Consider the following 20,157-nt stretch of genomic DNA (forward strand, 5'->3'; position numbering starts at 1 on the left):
ACTTTACAGACAACCAATTTTTTTTAACCTCTTCAAACTACATCTGACCTTGGAAGTTGGTTCAACTTTTTTTAAAAACTCTGGCACTTTATAAGTGCCAAAACATTATGTAGTTTAATAAATTCAGAAATGCATTAAAAGAGATTTGGGGGGGGGGGGGAAGCTATTTTTTTTTTGTTATCCACACTTCCCAAAATTCGAGGCTAAATTCACAATAGTACACATAAGTTTTTACTGCTTGCTGTTAAAGTTCAAAGGTCATCACCATGGACTATTCTCATTGCAAGCACTACAGTGACTGGCAAATTTGGCACCGATTTCTACTCTCACTGACTGTTGCCCCATGCATGCATAACGGCGCTGTGTTAGGGTATCCCATGCACACCAACTATTATGCATATTTTTTAATCGGTAGGTTCAAAATTGTGTAGGCCAATTCTTGTGCACACGACCCTTGTCCTATGTTACCGTTATTTTTTTAAGATTGTAAATCCAACTTTATTCATAATACTTCCATGGAAAGTTGAAGATTGGTACACACCTATAGGAATGGGATAAAGTGTGAATACCTGAGTGAAAGATTAGAAGCAAAGTTGTGTGTAATTACTAATTATTGTCTCATGGTAAATAAATAATTAGTTTCAAAATATCAGTATTGGGTTTGCTCAATGGCATAAACAATCAGAAAAGACAGTTTAACTCTTTTATTGACCATGAAAAATTCCAACCAATTAAAATTAATGGCATACAAATGTGTAGTGCCACCAATAAAACATACACAATTATTATGTTAAGATGAAAACAGGATAAAAAAATGTTTGTTTAACATTTTCATACATATTAATTTTATAATAAATGGCAATTACCGTATTTTCATTACATAAATAACAAGATAATAATGTTAATACTATTTTTTTTAATTGAGAATTTTTTTTTAGCATTTGATAGATTAACATATCTTCATTATAAAACATTGTGCATCAAATTAAGACTAGATCAAAAACTATAATTTTATTATCACAGATAGGATCATTACTATGTGCATATGTACAATTGCATTACCACTCAGTTAATTAATAATAACATCTCATTCTAGAACCTTAAAAAATTAAATTTATAACACTTAAGTTGCATAATCTAGCACAAAGGTAAAACTAAAACCTTGTACTATGCCGTAATGAGACAAAACTGCCGAGTAGAGCAGTAGAAGGGATTGAACCAATAGATGAACTTAAATACTAATGTTAATGTGACATTTCAATTACAAAGATCACCTTCTAAATGAAAAAGAAGAGTTAGAACAATCCCTCTTGATGACACAGTGGGCTAACTGTCACAACATGAAGGAAAGATGGCGAAAGGAAGAGTGAGCGAAAGAATTCACTCACTGCACTATAACTCTCTTTTTTTTTGGAAGCCATCTTGGTTTTTGAAGGTAAACTACTTTTTGGTTATAACAAGGTTAAAGTTGTTGTAAAAATTATTTAACAAATAAATATAATTAAAAAAATTTAAACAATATATATTTTTTCAAAGGTTATAACTTGAAGAAAGAATAAAAATGTTTTCTGTTTTTAAAGTAAATATACACTAGCCATGTTGAAGATGGGAGCTGAGTGAAATTAAAAATTTGTGGTGATAGTATTTTTAGTGAGCGTGTAACGTGAAAATCACGAGTAAATGCATAATGTTTAAGATTGGTATCGTGGGGTGTTATTATTGTGTTTTGAGGTTTAATTCTATGGACAGAGGAATATATTGAAAGGTAGTTGATGTGTTCATCCAGTTGAAATTATAGCAAATAGGGTGTTTTTATGCATGTGGTTTTTAGAAGGTACAGCCAACAATCTCAGTTTGTTCGAGAGAGTTAGAGTGCGGAAGGAAGAGTGTGAGAGATCACGCATTAGAATTGAGACACGACCTTACAACTTATGTGCAACAACATGCAAAATATGCAAAAGTAATAACGTAACACAGTGAAAAAAAAAAAAAAAAAGCGGGGGGCCCGGGGGTCCTCCCCCGGGAAAATTTGGGGTTTGAAGGTGCAAAAAGGTGGTTTTTAGGCATTTTTATTTCCTAAATATTCTAATTATAGTTGGTTGCAATATATAATTTATTTTTTATAAAAAAATATTTTCAGAGAACAAATTTGTAAAAACACAGTTAATATATCTGTATTGGGTATCGGACCTGATTTTGATTTTACACGAAGATCGAATTAAAAAGTGCTCACACTACCACAATTGGACTAAATGCACCATGCGCAACATATGGGTTGTATCACAGAAATCATATTTTTAATCTACGAAACTAAATATATTATTGGAGGGGACAAAATTGAAGACTTTTATTATTGGGGGGGACGTGTCCCCCCCCTCCCCCCCCGGTTGCGACGCCCATGCAGTTTTTATTGTTACTGTTGGTTTTCAAGTGGGTTACATTTCACGTTTCGCATTCCCGTCTAAAACTGTATCGATGTTTGCTAACCCAAAATGGCCGCAGTCCCAAATGTGCTGTTTAAAAGGCCATCTACTGTACCACGAAACGGAACTCACGGTGCAACAAGACACCAACACTTCAGGGTTAAAATAAATGTCACACAGGCTCTCCTCTTCACGCAATATTAACTACTGTATGAGATTTTTATTAACCTTATAGAAGTCTAATACAAGTTAGCGCTCTTTATCATACACAGAGTTAAGTCCCGCTGATTCAGACATTAGGTTCATCAAGATAAGCTTTTTGAAAGGAAAAAAAAAATATTATAAATAATTGTAAGTTAAATTTTAAGTCTATGTATACAGTAGTATTAAAACTAAAATTACGCTGTACGACAAGTTGTATTTATGGAAAGGGGGGGGGGGGGGAAATTGATTTTTATACTTTTGCCCATCTAAAACTTGTATTAGGTGAATTTAACACAATTTTTGTTTAGTTCAATTTTGTTGACTTGGACAGTAGCCGGTGTCATCTAATCTGGGTTATGCAGGCCTCTATTGTACTTCCAATCATCACATTTGGCAATCAGGCACCAATCAAGCCGTTCACATTTGGATTTTAAGGCGGATTTGGGCCCTTGTTGACCTCGAAAGCCAGCTTTAACTCTGTACATAATTTATACATAATCCATAATTATGTTTTTGAAGAAGAGATTTGTATCACGAACAAAATGTTGTATCAGATAGTTTTCAAACAGTATAACTCATGTGTATTTTTTTCATGCATAGAGCAGCCTATTAAAACTTTTTTTTAAATATCATTGTACCATAAACTAATTTTACTTTATTATCCCTGTTAAAACCATATTTAAGTTTAATTCAGCGAAATCGCTAATCCGGATCAAAGAGCCTTTACTGTAACACTGTTGGATTAAAGATTCACAAGTTAATGTTAACCCAAAATCAGAGACCAAGGAAATTTTACCGATACATGTCAAGGCTAGATGACTAATTTAATTTTACCCTCCATGAAATAATTTGGACAAGTAATAAACCCCCAATACTGGAAGGAATGTGGCACATGCAACATATAAGACTGTGAAGCCTAACCTATGAGTAACTTAACCTGCAAAATTTCTGGATATCTATTATTGTTAACAAATAATATAATTTTTTCTTTTAAAAATTCAAAGAACCTTCATGTTTAGTACTGATAGTAAAACTACTGCTATGCACAAGAAAATGTGAATGTTAAACTATCCTATTTCTAAAATAGTGAAAATTAAAGAAAAAAAGCATAAAAAGAACTTGTTTAAAAATTTTGTTTAAAAAGTAGAACTTCTCTGTGGGGCTCTAACATTTGATTATTATTTTTATGATCAGGCAGTCTCCTGTTTCATCAATAAATACTAAAATAAAAACTTAATTTTTTTTTGTATTATTCAGGTTTTCAAAGTTTATAAAACATCCAGCCATCAGATTAGCTACATCTAAATCCAGTCTACAAGTATAGTGATGTCTTTCTTCAATCATACATGCTAAAGAAAAGAAATACTGAAATACATAAAAAATACATACTAGTTATTTCTTGGTGTTACAATCTGCAAGATTTACAATAAAAGAAAAGTAAAATTTAAGAAATTAAATACAGGTAGTCTACAAATACCTGGTGAACCAATTTGAAGTATCACGACCTTAAAAAAAATCTTACAAAATTGTTTAAACACTGGGACATTTTTAAAATGTATAATAAGCAAAATTAAACATCATACAAAATACATCTACAATTCCCAGGAACACGTTGAGTTTTATCTTATCATGCTAAAACCTTCCCAGAGATAATTTCCACATGATTTAAGTTGACAATCTCCTACTATTCATATTTTATGAGTGACTATAAGCTGAATAAAGGGGTAAAAAAACAATACGCTGGAAAAAGTTTTGTGACTTCCATACTGAAACTATTTCGTGACTAGGGACAAGATTATATGGTGAAATTGTGATAAAACTGAAATAACACCACAAAGCATATCAATACACCATGTGAACACTTAAATACAAGTTAATAAAACATTTAGCACTGAAAAGTATCTAAAAATATGAAAACAAACCAGAAATTTTGAAAAAAAAAAAAAAAAAAAAACCTTAAACCAAAAGGATTATATATTTTACTATGGTAAATTCATTCAATGTAATTTATTCTGCTATAATTTTATACCAAAATGTATGAACTAAACAAATTAGTAAAAATCAATATTATGTTGATCTTTATTAGTAACATGTTTTTTTACGTTAATGACATCACATTTTTCAAACAAACAAAAATTTGCAGATATTTTTTTCTGAGTGGTTAGTTCTGTTCTAGACTTGCTTATTGTTTGTTATTACTAATGATTTATTGTATAAGTGCATTATGACTGAGTAGGTCAAAATGAGATTATTTTGGTAAAATAAGTACTAGGGGTGGTATTCATATTTATGTCTTGAGCAATTCCTTCATCAAGAAATTCTTAAATACATTCTTATTTAAATATTTGGGTGCCATAGACGTTGCTTGAGATTGTCTCAAGTGATCGCAAACAAGACAGCCTGGATGAACATTTCTTATTTCTGAGAGGGCATTCCCTGTATCATAGTCGTTGCTTGAGAACACCATCACATAAGCATGTTTCATAGTCACAGAGACCTTGCTTAAGAACACGAATAAGACCGTCTTTACCAAGACCACTGCATACAATCATGACTCAAGTAATTGCTTGTTTAGATCTCAGTGTAGAAAATGGCTGATTCTCGTGAACCTCGTATTTTTAAACATATGAATCCTGTATGAAGTGCTGAAGCAAATTTGATATGTGTTTTAAAGGAGTTTGGTCTCTGTGACCAGTGGGTATATTTTCAAGAGCTAAACAGACACGTTTATTTACATATTGAATACAGAAAGAGTACAATGGATGTGGAAGACAATGAGTTTAATAATGGTTGATAATGTTCGTATCACCATCAGAAAAATTAAATCTACTTGTGTGATGCCCAGAATCCATTAAAAATAATAAAAAAACTGTGGCATTACACTATTGATGATAAATAAGTACGGTAGGTAGTTTAATGGTTAAAGTTTGATTTCTGAAAAAGAAGTAAAAGTAAAACTATAGCCGTGGTTCAAATCTTGTCAGTGAATAAAATTTTTTTTTAGTTACAGTTTATTGAATACAAATATAGCTTTAAAAAAATTGTATTGCTAATAGTTTTGTTTATCTAATTGTTATAATATATTTAACTATACAGCTAAGTCTATTGGTTTGGTTATTTCATACATTGTAGGCTTTGTGGAACATATGTTTTATTTATAGTAAGATTAAATTACTGGATCAATATAAACATGAACAAGAAAAATTAACCCATTATGTAAGGAAATGAAAGTCTAATATTATTGATAAATAAACAAACATTTTATAGGAACATAACTACGCACCTGTTAGCCTAAATGAAAATACGAGATGGTGTACTTTCACTTACGATTTAAGTTTATTACAGGAACTTATACATTCTTAAACAATGCGTGTTTCTTTATTGCGCTTGGTAAAATATTTGTTAGCTACAATTTCTCAAAGTACGATTATAAGTTAAAAATCAATTAAAATACTTAAAAAAGGTTAATCAGAAGCAATTTGAACTCTTACGATGAAATTAGCACAATTATTATTACTGTGAATTATATCTATGTGCTGTTTTATTAGTAAAATATAATGACTGTATCATAAACAAACTACATTAAAGCAAAACCCAATTTCATCGTATCCTTTTAATGTGATGTAACTAGAGTTTCAGAATTAATCTCCTTAAGCCTAATACTACTTTTTTTTAATACTAAGATAACTTAGTTATTTTTTTTGCAAGTGACGTGCAGTAAGTAAAATATCAAAAATTAATCATAGGTTACATATTTTTAGAATATATGTCTGAAATTTTTGTAAATTTCACATTTGATTCAATGGACAGGACCATGTTTACAAACTCCCTTACAAAAAAAATTATATTTATATATATTGCATCTGATAAAGTTGTTACATCTTGTTAGGGCAATACCAAATCATTTTCATAATATATTTTTAATATGACCAAATATAACTGCAAGGCGTAGAAAAAAAAAAGCAAGGCTTATAAGAAAAATAAATTTATAATTTCCTTCACTATTAAAGTTACAATTTATTGTAAATTTTCAAATACTAAGTAAAACTTTATTCTGAAACAATTTTTGATAAGACCACCCATTACAACAAGGAATAGAAAAAAAAATATAACTTCCGTACCCTGCACACTATTTATCTATTCTTAATTATTAAATTTTGATATGAGCAATCATTACCGCAAGGGGTGCAAAAGTACTCAAACACTAAAAAAATTGTCTGAACAATTTTTAATGAGATGAAATTTTACTGCTGGAGGTTTTAAAAAATTTAAAATCATTCTTACGTAACCTACACTATCAGGTTCGTTCAACCTTATAGTTAAACTTCTAAAAATAAATTTCTCTTACTTAATGTTAAAATTGTTTTTGCTGTATTGTTAAAAATGACATTTTTACGAAACTAATATTTACGGTACCTTATCCTGAAGGTGAAGCAAAGTGATATTTCCACAAAAAAATTACCAAGAGCAGTTTTTCAGTTTTTCACTACCTGAAATATTTTTTTATCATTTTGTAAAGGCACGTTGCATTTAAACAAGTATTTATTCAGTATTAACAGTTCTGGAGATGCTAGTTTAGTGTAGTTATACTTGAAAAATGGTAATACCAAGTTGATGAGTAAGTTAGGTTAGCTACACATAGTGAAAATGATTGATTAGTTTAGGTTAGAAACATTAATAATATGGTAAAATAGGTTAAATTGTTTCTTACATCGTATTAGCAAAAATAATTGTACAAATGTAGCAGAGCTATTTTAACAAACAGTTTAACCTATTTGAATGTATTATTTTGATAATAAAATATTAAATCTATTCAATCGTTATATACATTATGTCTTATCGTTCAACAAAAGTATAGCAAGTTCTTACTTTCATTAAACTCAAGTTACACAAGTTGAGATGTACTAGGTGTGCATCTTTGTGGTCGCAAACACCTGTTTTTCCAGGTGTGATTCACGAATATTAAAACAAAAAAAAAATTACTCACCTAAACATACAAACACACTTAAAATGTAGTGATATATACTCACAAAATATTACTAGGGTTTCAGTGCTCTGTGTGAAAAGAAGCAGAATTTTTAATGAGCGAGTCCATTCGGCAAGGTTCGTGTATGCTCGTGTCTTTTCGGCTGTTTTAAGTAAGTGCTTTGTCAAGCCGTAATTACGTCAAACAAAGCTCTTGCTTCAGCACACAATTTTCATGAAGCTCATCTTGTTCACAGACTATGAAACGTGGATATTGAAATCATTGCCTTGACGCTAAGATGGTCTCAAGACGCTGCTCAAGACAGTACTATGAATACCAGTCTAAGAAATGTTTTAGTTTCCTATTTGTTGAATAATACACTATTTTTATGAATAATGACAAAGTTAAAAAATAAAAACAATAACACTGAAATCTGCCTGAAAAAATGAAATTTAACTTAAAATAAGACCATAATATTTTGCCCCTATTCATGACCAGTCTTTCAGTTTCGTTACTTTTCAGTGACCTTCGTCACCTGTCGATATCTCGAAGTAACACTTGCAGACATTTTTAACTTTCAAACGAAGCTATCTTAAGGAAAAAGAAGAACATAATACAATACTTGTGGAATGAGGATATAAAAAACTTAAATTACTAGCACATATAAAAATTAAATGATTTTAAGGCACAGAACACACCACATTTCACAATAATATTCTCACTTCATAAACTGAAACCATATTTACAACTCTAAATAAACAACTTCTTTAACATACAAATTAAGGCACCTTTAACTTGAAGTGTATGCGATCGTCACTTGTTACAGAAAAGGAATGTATATAGAAAAAAATCTTTTATAAAATATACACTGAGACCTTAGCTTTGGACCTGTGCGAATACTAGTTTTTTGATGCGAAGCGAAAATCAAATCAAATATTTAAAATATTTGCAAGTCAAATCAGATTGCAAATATTGTTTTTGACAAAGCTGTATTTGATAAAATATAGAAATGAAGTCCAATTAAAAAAAATAATTGTTCAACACTTGTAAAGCTTTAACTGATTAGGTGATTAACCAATTCAGCCTTATGTATAACATTATTCAATTAAAATTATAAAAGCAAATGGATTGCAAACTTTGGATTTTTTTAAGTGACCAACTTTATTTAGCAAAACATATATCACACAAATTTCATACGCTACGAATGTTTTTTAAAGCTTTCTAACAAATGTCAAGCTTCACATCAGACGTGAAGCTGCTTCAAATAAAAAGAATAGCAAATTTCCTGGCGAAGTCAAACGGAATATTAAAAATATCTAGTATTGATTCACTTAGTCCAAGCTTCGCAGAGGCCTACTAAACTTTCAATGTACTTCAATTATGATCCAAGGTATACGCAGACTTCCAGTTAAGGTGGAACCCAGGCATACTATTCGCCCCTTAATTAAAAAATATGTACAGCGTTACAAGAAAAATTACTACTCAAAATTCCTAGATTTTTTGAACTGCATCAAAGCAACAAAAAATGTTGGAACAAACTCGCTAAGAATTCTTGGATAGCTGATTTTGAAGTCAGTTTCCTAATGAATAGTCATTAATATTCAACAAAAAAATCTTAAGTACATTTATCATACAGTGCTGTAGAAAAAAGTTTTAAGTCATATATAGTTTTTATAATTATGTTGAAAAGGAAATCTTAAATTTTTTTCTATAATATTTGAATACAGAATAATTATGTGAAAGTATTTATCCTGAATAAAAACCATAATTTAGAGTGAAATTACTGAACTATTAAGTTATATATTATTTATAATATTCTTGACATTTAATAAAAATTTTAAAATATCTGCCATTTTAAAATTCAAGACTTTTACTGAATGTGAGAACTTAAACATGCTTAATATATAAGGAAAACATTACTGTGCAGAATGCCATAATATTAAAAAGAAGAGGGGGGGGGGTGTGTGTGTGTGTGTGTGTGTGGTTAGGAACTATTTTGCAGACAAGACTTTGGTGTTTGGTACATATGATTTTTTGAACTAAAGTGTGTGTAATTAGTTTTTAGGTTATTAAATGCATTGGCATTTTAAGGATAGTTTATATATTTGTTTATATCTTTATGAAATGTTAAATCACAAAACATGTTTTACCATAGTATTAGGTAGAATCTTAAACTTTTTTCTCTTTTAGTCTTTATGAATAGTCTCTAAAAATGTAAATTTATTAATTATTTAAATATCTTATAGGGTGCATTAAATCACTTTAAACTTCTTATATGTTTAAATTTTTACTATTTTTTATGCTTCATGATAATTTGCTTATTTAGTTTGTATTATATTTGTAGTTTGTTATCATTTTCTTGGTAATTTATTTATTTAGGTTAATTTAGTAATGTACATTTTGTTTTACTACCAATTTTCATGTACTTTGTTAAATATTAACACGGTTAAGTGGAAGACAAGACTTTTGCTACAAAATTTTGAGTGTGCTCACTCGCACTGCACTCTTTCTCCCGTACTATAGCCAAGGACAAGATTTTATGGTTTTGTTTGTAGGCTGAATTAGTTTTTTAAAAAAGGAAATTTGGATGTTATTGTTTAACATTTTGTTTGTATTATTTAAGAAATATGAATATTAATATTGCTCAATACTTACTTCAATAAAAACATAGCATTTTTACTGATAAATTATACACTTTTACAGCAAAATAATTTGTAATAAGTAAGTCCCATACAGAACTACTCAGAAAAAATAAAAAAATAAATTAATAAGCAAATTATGTGATCACAAAAAAATGTGCTATCATTAATTTAGTTTTTTATTTTAGTACATTCTTCACGCTGAATAAATTACAGTCATTTTATTATAGTAAAAGATTATATTTTTGGCAATTTGAGTTAAGATTTGTCAAATTGCTAGTTGATTTAATGATTTTAGTTAAATTTCGGTGCTAAATGTTGTAGTGACCAGTATTTTAGTGTTGTTATATTATGTACTGACATGCTTTGTTGTTTTTCTTCGGTTTTATCACAATTCATCGTATAATCTTGACCCTAACTAAAGCTCTCTCACCAAAAATTATGTCATAAAATAAGTCAATAAAAAAAATAGTAAAAAAAAAAAAGGCCTACAACTAGCAAGTTGGTGGGAGTCTACATATAGGAAAAATGAGGTAGCACTTTTTACGACTGCTCATTGTTTTTTTTGATGCATTTTATAACTGATGCGATAAATCTAGCGTAAGTTCATTGTATTCATCAAAAGAGCTAAATAAATTAAAAGGTTACAAAAAAAAATTGTTAAAAACATTTATCTTGTAAACTGATTTTGCCATTTTAAACATGAACTACTGTTAAAATTTCTTATTTTTATACTGATATGTTTTAGTATTATGTATTTGGTGCTATACCTTATTAGTTTCAGGAATGTATATGACAAACTTAGAAAACTCGCCTAGTGTAAGAGTGGCTGTGACTCCCGTCAGTGCACTGTTATTGTGCAGCAAGAAATATGGAATGACGTCAGAGGCAGGAATGGGCATATATATACAGGCACTCCACACAAGGTGGGACACAGACACGCTCAGGAATCAGCAGTTGTCGGAAGTGAAGAATATATAGGACTCAGCAGAGAAAATGAATAAGTCTTCGTCGACCATGGGGCTGGAAGATATGACTATGCCAGGCAAGTTGAGGTACTAAGGTCTGGGCAGAGAGCGAGAACGCATTGTTCACTAGCTCTTTAATTTGAAATACAAGAACTGGGCAGCGCGAAACCAGGAGAAGGCGTTGAAGTCCATCTAGTAGAATTACCAATGCAAGTTTGCAGAGTAAGTAAGCTGGAATGAAGAGTAACTCACCTCCAGCTAATCCGGTGGTGCAAAGCCAGTTTGCCATGAGAGAAAATAAATAAACTGAACCAGAGCAACAGATGGACAGAAAAATCTGATTGAAGTCAGAGACTGAAGGTAGCGAGTTCCGGTTCTGCCGATACGAGAGGCAAGGATACCCGTAAACGAGGTTTCTTCTCAAATGGAACAACCCATTGCAAGCGAGCAGTGAGTAGTAACCCATGACAAGTAAAGCTGGACTCATAATATAATAATACATCTCTGTCAATCACATGACATATAGCCAATCGGATGCCTCAAAAAATTACACCCGCCTGTCAAAACCTTGTCAAGCTTTAAATTTTGATGGACAGACAAAATTATAACCTCAAAAATATCTGAAAGGCTTTGTCTTTTTAAAGTTTTTTTTTTTTGACGTGATAACGTCTTATAAATCGATGAACGCTGGCTGCACGCACGAAAAAGCATGACTCATTGTAACGTTTTGCCTGAGCCGAGCGTGCAAGTGAGAGCACAGAACAAGCGATAGAGAGGCACGATCGACGTGTGACGCATCCGAGTGAAGCATCCGAGTAGAAGAGAGACAGCGGCAGCACACAACCTACACGTGAACTGGTTTGTCAACGGTTTATAAAGGACGTTATCACGTAAAATTATCGTCCATAAACTGACTTTGCAGACAACCCCCCCCCCCCCCCTTTTTTTTTAGTTTGTTTATTTGCTAAGCTGCTTCCATATTATGTTTTTAACTTGCTTATGAATAATTTTTAAGTTCGTTATTTGAAACAAAATCTACCTGAGACAAAAAGTAATTAATAATTTATGAAAACTAGAAAATATATTTCAATAAATATTTAAGAGTTTGTTTTATCATTTATAAGTGTTTAGGGTACATGATCATCCAACTGGAAAACCTTTACAAGATAAAATTTCCCCAAAAATATAAGTTGCTGGCGGCATCCAAGTAGAAAAACATTATGACGGACGTGTGGATCTCCGTGAATCGCTCGACTTGTCGACGGAAGGTTGGATAGCGGACGGACACAACGGATCATTGAGAGTCTAGCTTAGCTTGTGGATCGCCGAACTGAGGGAAGGACCCAACTTGACAGCAGCCGTCGAGTGAGAAGCAAGCTCTGAGGCAGGAAGCTCTACGAGGATCGAGGGTGTTCAATCATCCCTGGGAGCTGAGGTGGAGGAGTACTTGCTGGGGCGAGTACAGATGCAAGGACCCTACCAGACAAATGCCACTGTGTTTATTCAGGCAGATATGCAAATCCCAGTGGCACCACACCCTTCAGTGTTTATTTAACTAGCCCATGAACACATCCGGTTCTTAAGGTCTTAACAGGCTGCTGAATATGAGTTCCGCTTCACGAACATTAGCAGAAGTGGTGAACTATAGCGAGAACTCTAACTTTTCTTCAGACTTTAAAATTAACATTGTAACGTCCCTGGAACAGCAGGCCTGTCTATTTTAAGTCTTTTCTGTGCTCATCTTTTGAGTAATATATTTAAATGGAGGAGACTTTAATAATAGTTGAGTCTTTGACTCGAGCATCATTTTTTTTGTGCCAGCTCTAGAAGAGAATTTACACTTTATAGACACGTCTTATTAACTATTATTTTGTTTTGATTCACAGGTGTGGAGCACAGCTGAATTCCTAAAGGCAGACACTTTTTTTGGAATCTTGAGAATGAACTGGTTTACCGTTAAGTTGTGTGCCCAATAAATTTCACAAAAATGAAAGCATAGTGGCTCTGTGTGTACAGTCCGTCAGTTTCCCCAAGTCATTGGTTTAGTATAACCAACACATAACACTGGTATCTTTTTCTCACCAACTACTTTTCATTGTCGCTTCCCCTCTTCCCTCTTTTTCTCATACATTCTTTGCTACACTGAGTGGCAAAGGCTCATCAAAATGTCTCTTTAAAATAAGACAAGAAGGTAAAATTTGTTTTTCATCCTTTCATTCATAGCTGTGTTACTAATGCAATCACTTGCAAATAATACACTATTTTAAGCAATATAATTTGTACGTAGAGACCCTTCCAAAACTTAATGTATTGCCTAGGCTCCACCCGCATGCGCAAGCCTCGAAATAACATCACCAGCTAACAATGTTTTTCAAGTTACCAATAAAGAGATTTAAATGATAATTTTGGACCCCTGCCATTGCTGGCTTTCACTGTATGTCATAGAGAAAACCTGAAGAACAGACAAAGAAAGATGAATACACAAACACACAGAAAAAAAAAGCCAAAATCAGCGACGCCAAATGTTAAATTATAGACAGCACAGAGAAAACTGTGGAAGGAATCATTCAGAACAGTATCACAACACAGAAACCAGTGGACTAACAATTAAAAGACAGTTACAAGAAAAACAGTTTCACTGTGTTCATTTGTACTGTGATACTTTTCTGAATACTTCCTTCCACTGACTCCTCTGTAATGTTTAAAAAATTTAAAATCTGACATTGGGTGATTGTGGCTTTCTTTCTGTGTATTTGTGTGTTAAAATTTCTTTGTCCGCTCTTCGGGTTTTCTCTACGACATACGGAGCAAAACCAGCAACTGCGTTAAATACAAAATATCGATTAAAACCCATATTCCCCATTGCAACAGTCATGCAAAGACATACTATTAAAGAGATTAACGTCATGAGGACAGGGTAAGACCCCGACGACTCAGTGAGCCACGTGATGCACTTGTGTTTCGATTGCGGACGAGCCCGGACGCGGCAAGCGGGTCAGTCGACTATGTCCTGCTTCTTGACGCGGGCGCCCGTGTTGTGTCGGTACAAGTAGACTTGGAACAGGATCACAGCATCGATGCCGATCTGCAGGCAGCCGCACAGCCAGAACTGCATGGGCACCTCGCTGACGATGAAGTACGTGGTCTTGAACGTATCGCCCAGCGTCCACATCACCACCATTTTAATACTGCAAGAAAAAAAAATATGAACACCATCAGACAAAAGACAATTACTAAGGGCTGGTAATCCAAGACACAAAAAATTAAGGCTCTAAGTTCTGAATAAGCAACACCTCTACCCTACCCGCATTCCCAGTGCACGATAGCACACGGCCAGTCATTACAGTTGTATCCCAATAAGGCACTGCCTATTCGCTACCTCACTCGAATGTCTTGAAATATTGCCCTAAATACAGCTTTAACACAAAACCATTAACATGTTCAAAACAATTTATAAGGTTTTTTGTTAATATTTAAATACCTAATAACTAACCTCTTTAACTGAAACTAATGCTGTGTTTTATCGCATAATGGTCGCGCGTGCGTAATCGTCGCAACCATATTTTAGACTGTCAAAATTGGGATAAAAAAACTTCTCGCGTAAACGTCGCATGATGTTTTTGGTCCCGCTAGTAGATGCCAAGCGCTTTGTGTGGTATCTTTTCCGTATAAAACAGTGTATTTTAAAGTAGATATCTAATATTTATTCGGTCATTACCACTTAATTGAATTTCAGTCATTACCACTTATTTATTTAATTAACGGAAAAACAAAGTTGTCTGACGTGTAAATTTTCTTTTTAAGACGTTTTTAAACGGTATTTCCTTTATCTGATTGTCTGCGATACCGCGGCGTATCGCTTATAAAAATGTAGCCAGCGCATCATTCGTGTTTGGTTATGTTGCTTCCCGTATAGAGCGCGTGCACGTAGTCGAATATCTATATCTCGCCCATTGGATGCAACGCGCGCTCTCTGTCAGGTGCCGAGTTAACTACATTTGATAGCCCGCATTATTTCGTGGCAAGTGTGTACTACGACACATTAGTTCACGTCAGATTCAAGTGGCTTGTGTTCGTGTTAGAGTTTTGGTTTTTCTATTTAAAGTTGATGAAAGGTTTTTCTTTAAGGAATTATTAATATAGATTGTTTGGCGTGCTATTGTATACTCCACCTTTTTTTAAATAAACGTACTTTCCATGAACGGCTTTGTTTTTATGAATAACTTTACCTAACAAAATTTTTTTTTCTGCACAATCGTCGCACCCCTACTTTTCAAAACTTGATTTTAGAATAAAATGTGCGACGATTATATGAGAAAACACGGTATATATTGCAGTATGTATACCATTTAAGTTCAAAGAGACTATACAATCAATATGGGAATATGGGAAGAATACCGGTTGATACAGACAAAAATGCTAAAAACATACAGAATAAAGTGAAGCCTGAAATATTTTTTCTTTTGGATTTCATGTATGTAATAAAATAATTAATTGAAATCACTGAATTTTCCATGTCCAATGAAAACCAAAACTGTGATAAATACAGGTTAAATGCGCTTACTTTTAATTTTAGAAAGTTAAAACCTTTTCAGAGATAGTTTCCACACAATTTGAGTGGACAGTCTCTAACTATTTAAGTTTAACGAGTGACTATAAACTAAAGTGAGGCAAGAAAATAAAAGTCAGTAAAAGGCTGCTAGAAATCAAAATTTCATGACTTCCAGCACCTGTACTGTTTATTTTGGGAGTCTTTTGTTGCGTGTGCTCCGCATACGCACATCTTGATGTGTCGCGCGGCGCCTAACCGCGCGCCGATGCAACCAGCACAAGCCAAGTGTTCGCGCGCTGCGCGCATGACGTTCGGAGCCGCTCGGGAGCCCTCGGGGAAGCTCGTTTTGGCGGGCTGCCAACCGGACACCGCCGCAGGCGCCGGTTCCTGTTGCCCCGACCGAGAACAATCTGCCATGTCTGATACTAGCAGTTCGCAGAGTATAAAAGGGGGCCCATTTTGCGCTGAAAGAGGAGACTCGTCGCGACCGCCAGCGACACCAGCCGGAGGCCCTGCTGGCCTTCCCTGCCGAAGGAAGCTACACCGTCAACACGTCTCGCCGGCCTGCCGTCACGCTGCCCGTTGGAAGAAGCTACCACTTGGTAAAGTACTGTTTCGTCGTAGACACTTATAGACCGTGTGGGTAGAAAACTAAGAGTGAGAAGAGGGGCAGTGGTGACGGAGGCAAGGCTTGGAGACGGTGGTGTGAGCTTGTGAGTCCCGATGAAAGACTTGACTACCGACTGGACATACAACACTTAGGTGCAAAACCCGGCAGTGACACCCGAAGAATAATGCCAGTGCCCACACCGACGAGCATTTCTCCCGCTATGATAGTTTGGGGAGATAGTCAATGGTAACCCCTGCATCGACGAATAAGAACTTGCCCGCAGAAATACGTGTCGACAAGAGTAATGTAAGTCGACGAGCTGTTATATTAATTATTGGAGGTCTGCGTACCCTCGTAAAAACATGCTTGTGTATAAATAGTAGTATTTTAGTTAATGATGTTTGGTAACTTGCGCATTGACAGAGGTCAATAATAGGCCATAAGTCGAGGGCTTTTGTTAGTTATTTTCATTTGCACTCTGGGAATTTATGTACGTTAATTATTTGTAACTTAGCTTTTCTTTTGACGGTGTACCCAGCACCAAGCGGCGTGCCAAGTATGAGAGCACGGGCAATTGTGAAGTGGATTTGTTAAGCTGCATTCACGTGTCTCATGTTACTATAATTCTTAAACGTTTCTGTTCACAGACTTTTGAATCAGAGCCACGCCGCAAACATCAACTGTTTACGTTTTTTGTCATTAATGTTGTAATGAATAATTTCATGTATAATCAATAATAAATGTGTTGTTACCCTACAGTTGTAATAGCTTTAGATGACTTTTCGCCACACTCTGTTCCATTCCTACTCCTTGTTCCCCTCGAGTGTTTAACACGAGAGGCTACACTTTTTTTTGTGACTTTCTTGACGAATCCTTCAATTTCATTATTTTTTCGTGACTTTTGACGTAACATCTTATAAATCGATGAACGCCGGCTGCATGCACGAAAAATGGTCACGTTCTGCCTGAGCCGAGCATGCAAGAACCGGCCAACCACCGTACGAGAAAATCTTTTATAATATCTAACAGGTTAAGACGGGCTTTTTAACTAATTGTTCGTGATTATATTTAAACATATTAATTTAATTAAATTTGCAAAAACTGTAAATAATATTTGAAAATTAAAAAAAGCATGCAATTTTTCATCAATGTTTTCTTATGACGTTATCACGTAAAATTATCGTCCGTAAACCGACTTTACAGACAACCCCCCCTTTTTTTGTGACTATCACGACCTGTAGATATCCAGAACATTTGTCAGTGTCTACCTCATGCCTTCCGTGGACTTCTTGCGGAAGTTCCTCGTGAGTTGCGGTGCGCCGAGCAAGGCTTCCGTCAACACCGCCAGGAAGCCGACGGTTTGAACAAACAGGTTGTTTTCGATGAACAGGTACATTATCACAGAGGAGAAGATGGCGAACAGCAACATGAAGTCTACGTACGACATGAAGTCCGTCCAAGCCCAGAAGTAGCGCTTGTCGAAATCTGGAACACAGAAGGATACTTCCAGTCAAAGTAAAACCCATCGCAACAGCAATTCAGTAAGCTTAAAGCTTGGGTTCACTTGCCATTTCATGATTCGTACCCTCTTGAGCTATCAATAATTATGGAGTTTTTAAGGACCCCTTTACTCCATCGCCTTCATCACCATCAAAAGGTAGAAAATAATTTATAATACATATCACAAATGTACCTCAATAACAATATTAAAAAATAGTAAATGCACAAAAAAAAATAATTTAGTTGGTTGGTTCAATTCCCACATGTAATCTCCAACTGTCCAGAATTATCTTTGGAACACATCTAACCTAATTAGTATAGCTGAATTTTAACCCTAAACATTAACTACAACCACTAATTATATTTACTTTAAAAGTTCAAAGTAAGATAAAAAAAACCTTTTTACTTTAAAGGTGAGACAACTATGGAAAAAAAAATTCAAAATTTTTTTGTATATAAAATCTAACAACGTGGCCCGAAATTCGCCAACTGTACTAGGCATGCACAAAGCATCGTTTGCTGCCATGTCAGAAACAAAAGAGCATTGAAATACCTGCATTTATCCATTACTTGCAAGCTATCAGTCTTTAATTAAGGAGTTTTTAAGGATTATTAGTGAAATTTAAGGACTCTTAAGGGCCCTTGATCAATTTAAGGCAAATTAAGGACTTTTTAAGGGGCCTGCCTCGTCAGGGGTGTATGTGTGTCGGTGAGGCGGGATGATAAGCGCGACGCTCGCTGGTGCTTCTAGCGCGGTGTCTCCTCTGGACTGGCGCGCAGTCTTCTCGTCGTCACAGGACAACTGTGAGATCTGAGCGGCGACAGTAACATTATATTGCGGAGAAATGAAGATAAAGGTGTAATGCAAGTCCCTTAAGTGCTTTCAAGAATCTGTACCGGTTGTTTTACGCCTGAAAATTAACCGGAAAACATGCGTTTTAGCCATTTTAACTGTTTTAAAAATAAGAGTTTAAAAACTTAATCCAAAATCAAAAGTAATTTTTTGCCCTTAGTGAATTCTGAAATGCTTTTCGGAAACAGACCCCAACTCAGATATCTTGAGTAGTTTTAAAATCACGTTTTTCCTGATGCTCTGTAGACTGTATGTGTGTCTGAGCAGACGGCACCCTTAATGATATTAAGGAAGCGTATGAACCTTGCAATTTTCTTATTTCATTTTGCTATCACTGCTAGTATATGAAGGCCTTTCATACAAATCCTTAATGCTCATGTATTTTATGTTTTGTCTCAAATTTTCTCAACAAATTTAATTTAATGTTGGTAAAAGGTCATGTACGTGATCATAATTATGAACACTTGCGTGTTTTGTTTTACAGCTCGAAAATAACATTTAGTAAATACATGGTAACAAAATTTGTGACCCAACAAGAAATGTAACAAAACTATGTAGTAACCAACTCGGTATGAGAGAGAAATAAGATGTAACTCTTTTCGGTACTCAACGTAAAATGAATGAATGACAACGAAGGTCCTAGCACTGTTATTTAGTGTTTCAACTATTATATTTTAATTAATTACATTCTGATTAAAATTGAATTAAAGGTTCCCCTTTGTTGCAAAAACTTGACAGTTAATAATCTACAATATCACAGAATTGATATAAACAACCTTCAACAAATGATTAGTCGCAAGCCACCCAGCAATATTTTCATAAAACACATGCAACAAATAATGGCATCAGTTTAATACTTGCAAAGCTTAGGTTAGATGCTGATTAAAAATTTTACTTATTATTATTGTTACTATTTTTTTAAGTTTTACTTCATTAGGCACATTGAGGATGAATATTTTAGAATGGAAAGAAATGTGTGTGTACCATAGAATGTAAATTCAACAGGATAAAGTCCAATGTGCATGTATGTTTCAACCAGTTGTGTAATGCATGCTATACAACATAGCACATGGTTCATTTTCAAACGGATGGAAAACATTAATGAAACAAACAAATTGAAAAACATAAGCTCATATTTTTAATATTACAACTCTACTAGTAATCCCCCCCCCCCCCCCCCCCCCAATTATAGAATCCAATAAACTCAAGTTTCTGCAATTTGGTTTTCTTCAGATTTAATAATTAATAATATCCTACCAGGGCAAAATTCTGTTAGAACAAACATGGTATCAATGATATTAAATATTTGGTTGGTTCTCTTTAAAATGATTAACACTATGTTCCCCTTTACTTTTGATGTTAACTAAATTCTTCATGAGATCATTACAAAGAAGTATAACTTGTAATGCATGTACATAGTACTACATGTAAAGTTTTTTCTA

The 20,157-nt window shown here is 33.9% G+C and overlaps 1 protein-coding gene across 3 annotated transcripts in view; it reads right to left on the minus strand.

The window, feature by feature from the left end:
* Positions 1-689: 689 nt before the first annotated feature.
* The window catches only part of LOC134538774 (solute carrier family 66 member 2), a 28,179-nt gene continuing 8,711 nt past the window's right edge, over positions 690-20,157 (minus strand). For all 3 annotated transcript variants that reach the window (XM_063380264.1, XM_063380263.1, XM_063380265.1), the window contains 2 exons: positions 17,631-17,847; positions 690-14,388 (listed from right to left, as the gene is read on the minus strand). In XM_063380264.1, the coding sequence (XP_063236334.1) occupies positions 14,196-14,388; positions 17,631-17,847 (410 nt within the window). In that variant the 3' untranslated portion in view covers positions 690-14,195. The remainder of the gene's footprint in view (positions 14,389-17,630; positions 17,848-20,157) is intronic.

The sequence above is a fragment of the Bacillus rossius genome, chromosome 14, assembly GCF_032445375.1.
Source record: "Bacillus rossius redtenbacheri isolate Brsri chromosome 14, Brsri_v3, whole genome shotgun sequence".
Taxonomy (NCBI): Eukaryota; Metazoa; Arthropoda; class Insecta; order Phasmatodea; family Bacillidae; genus Bacillus; species Bacillus rossius.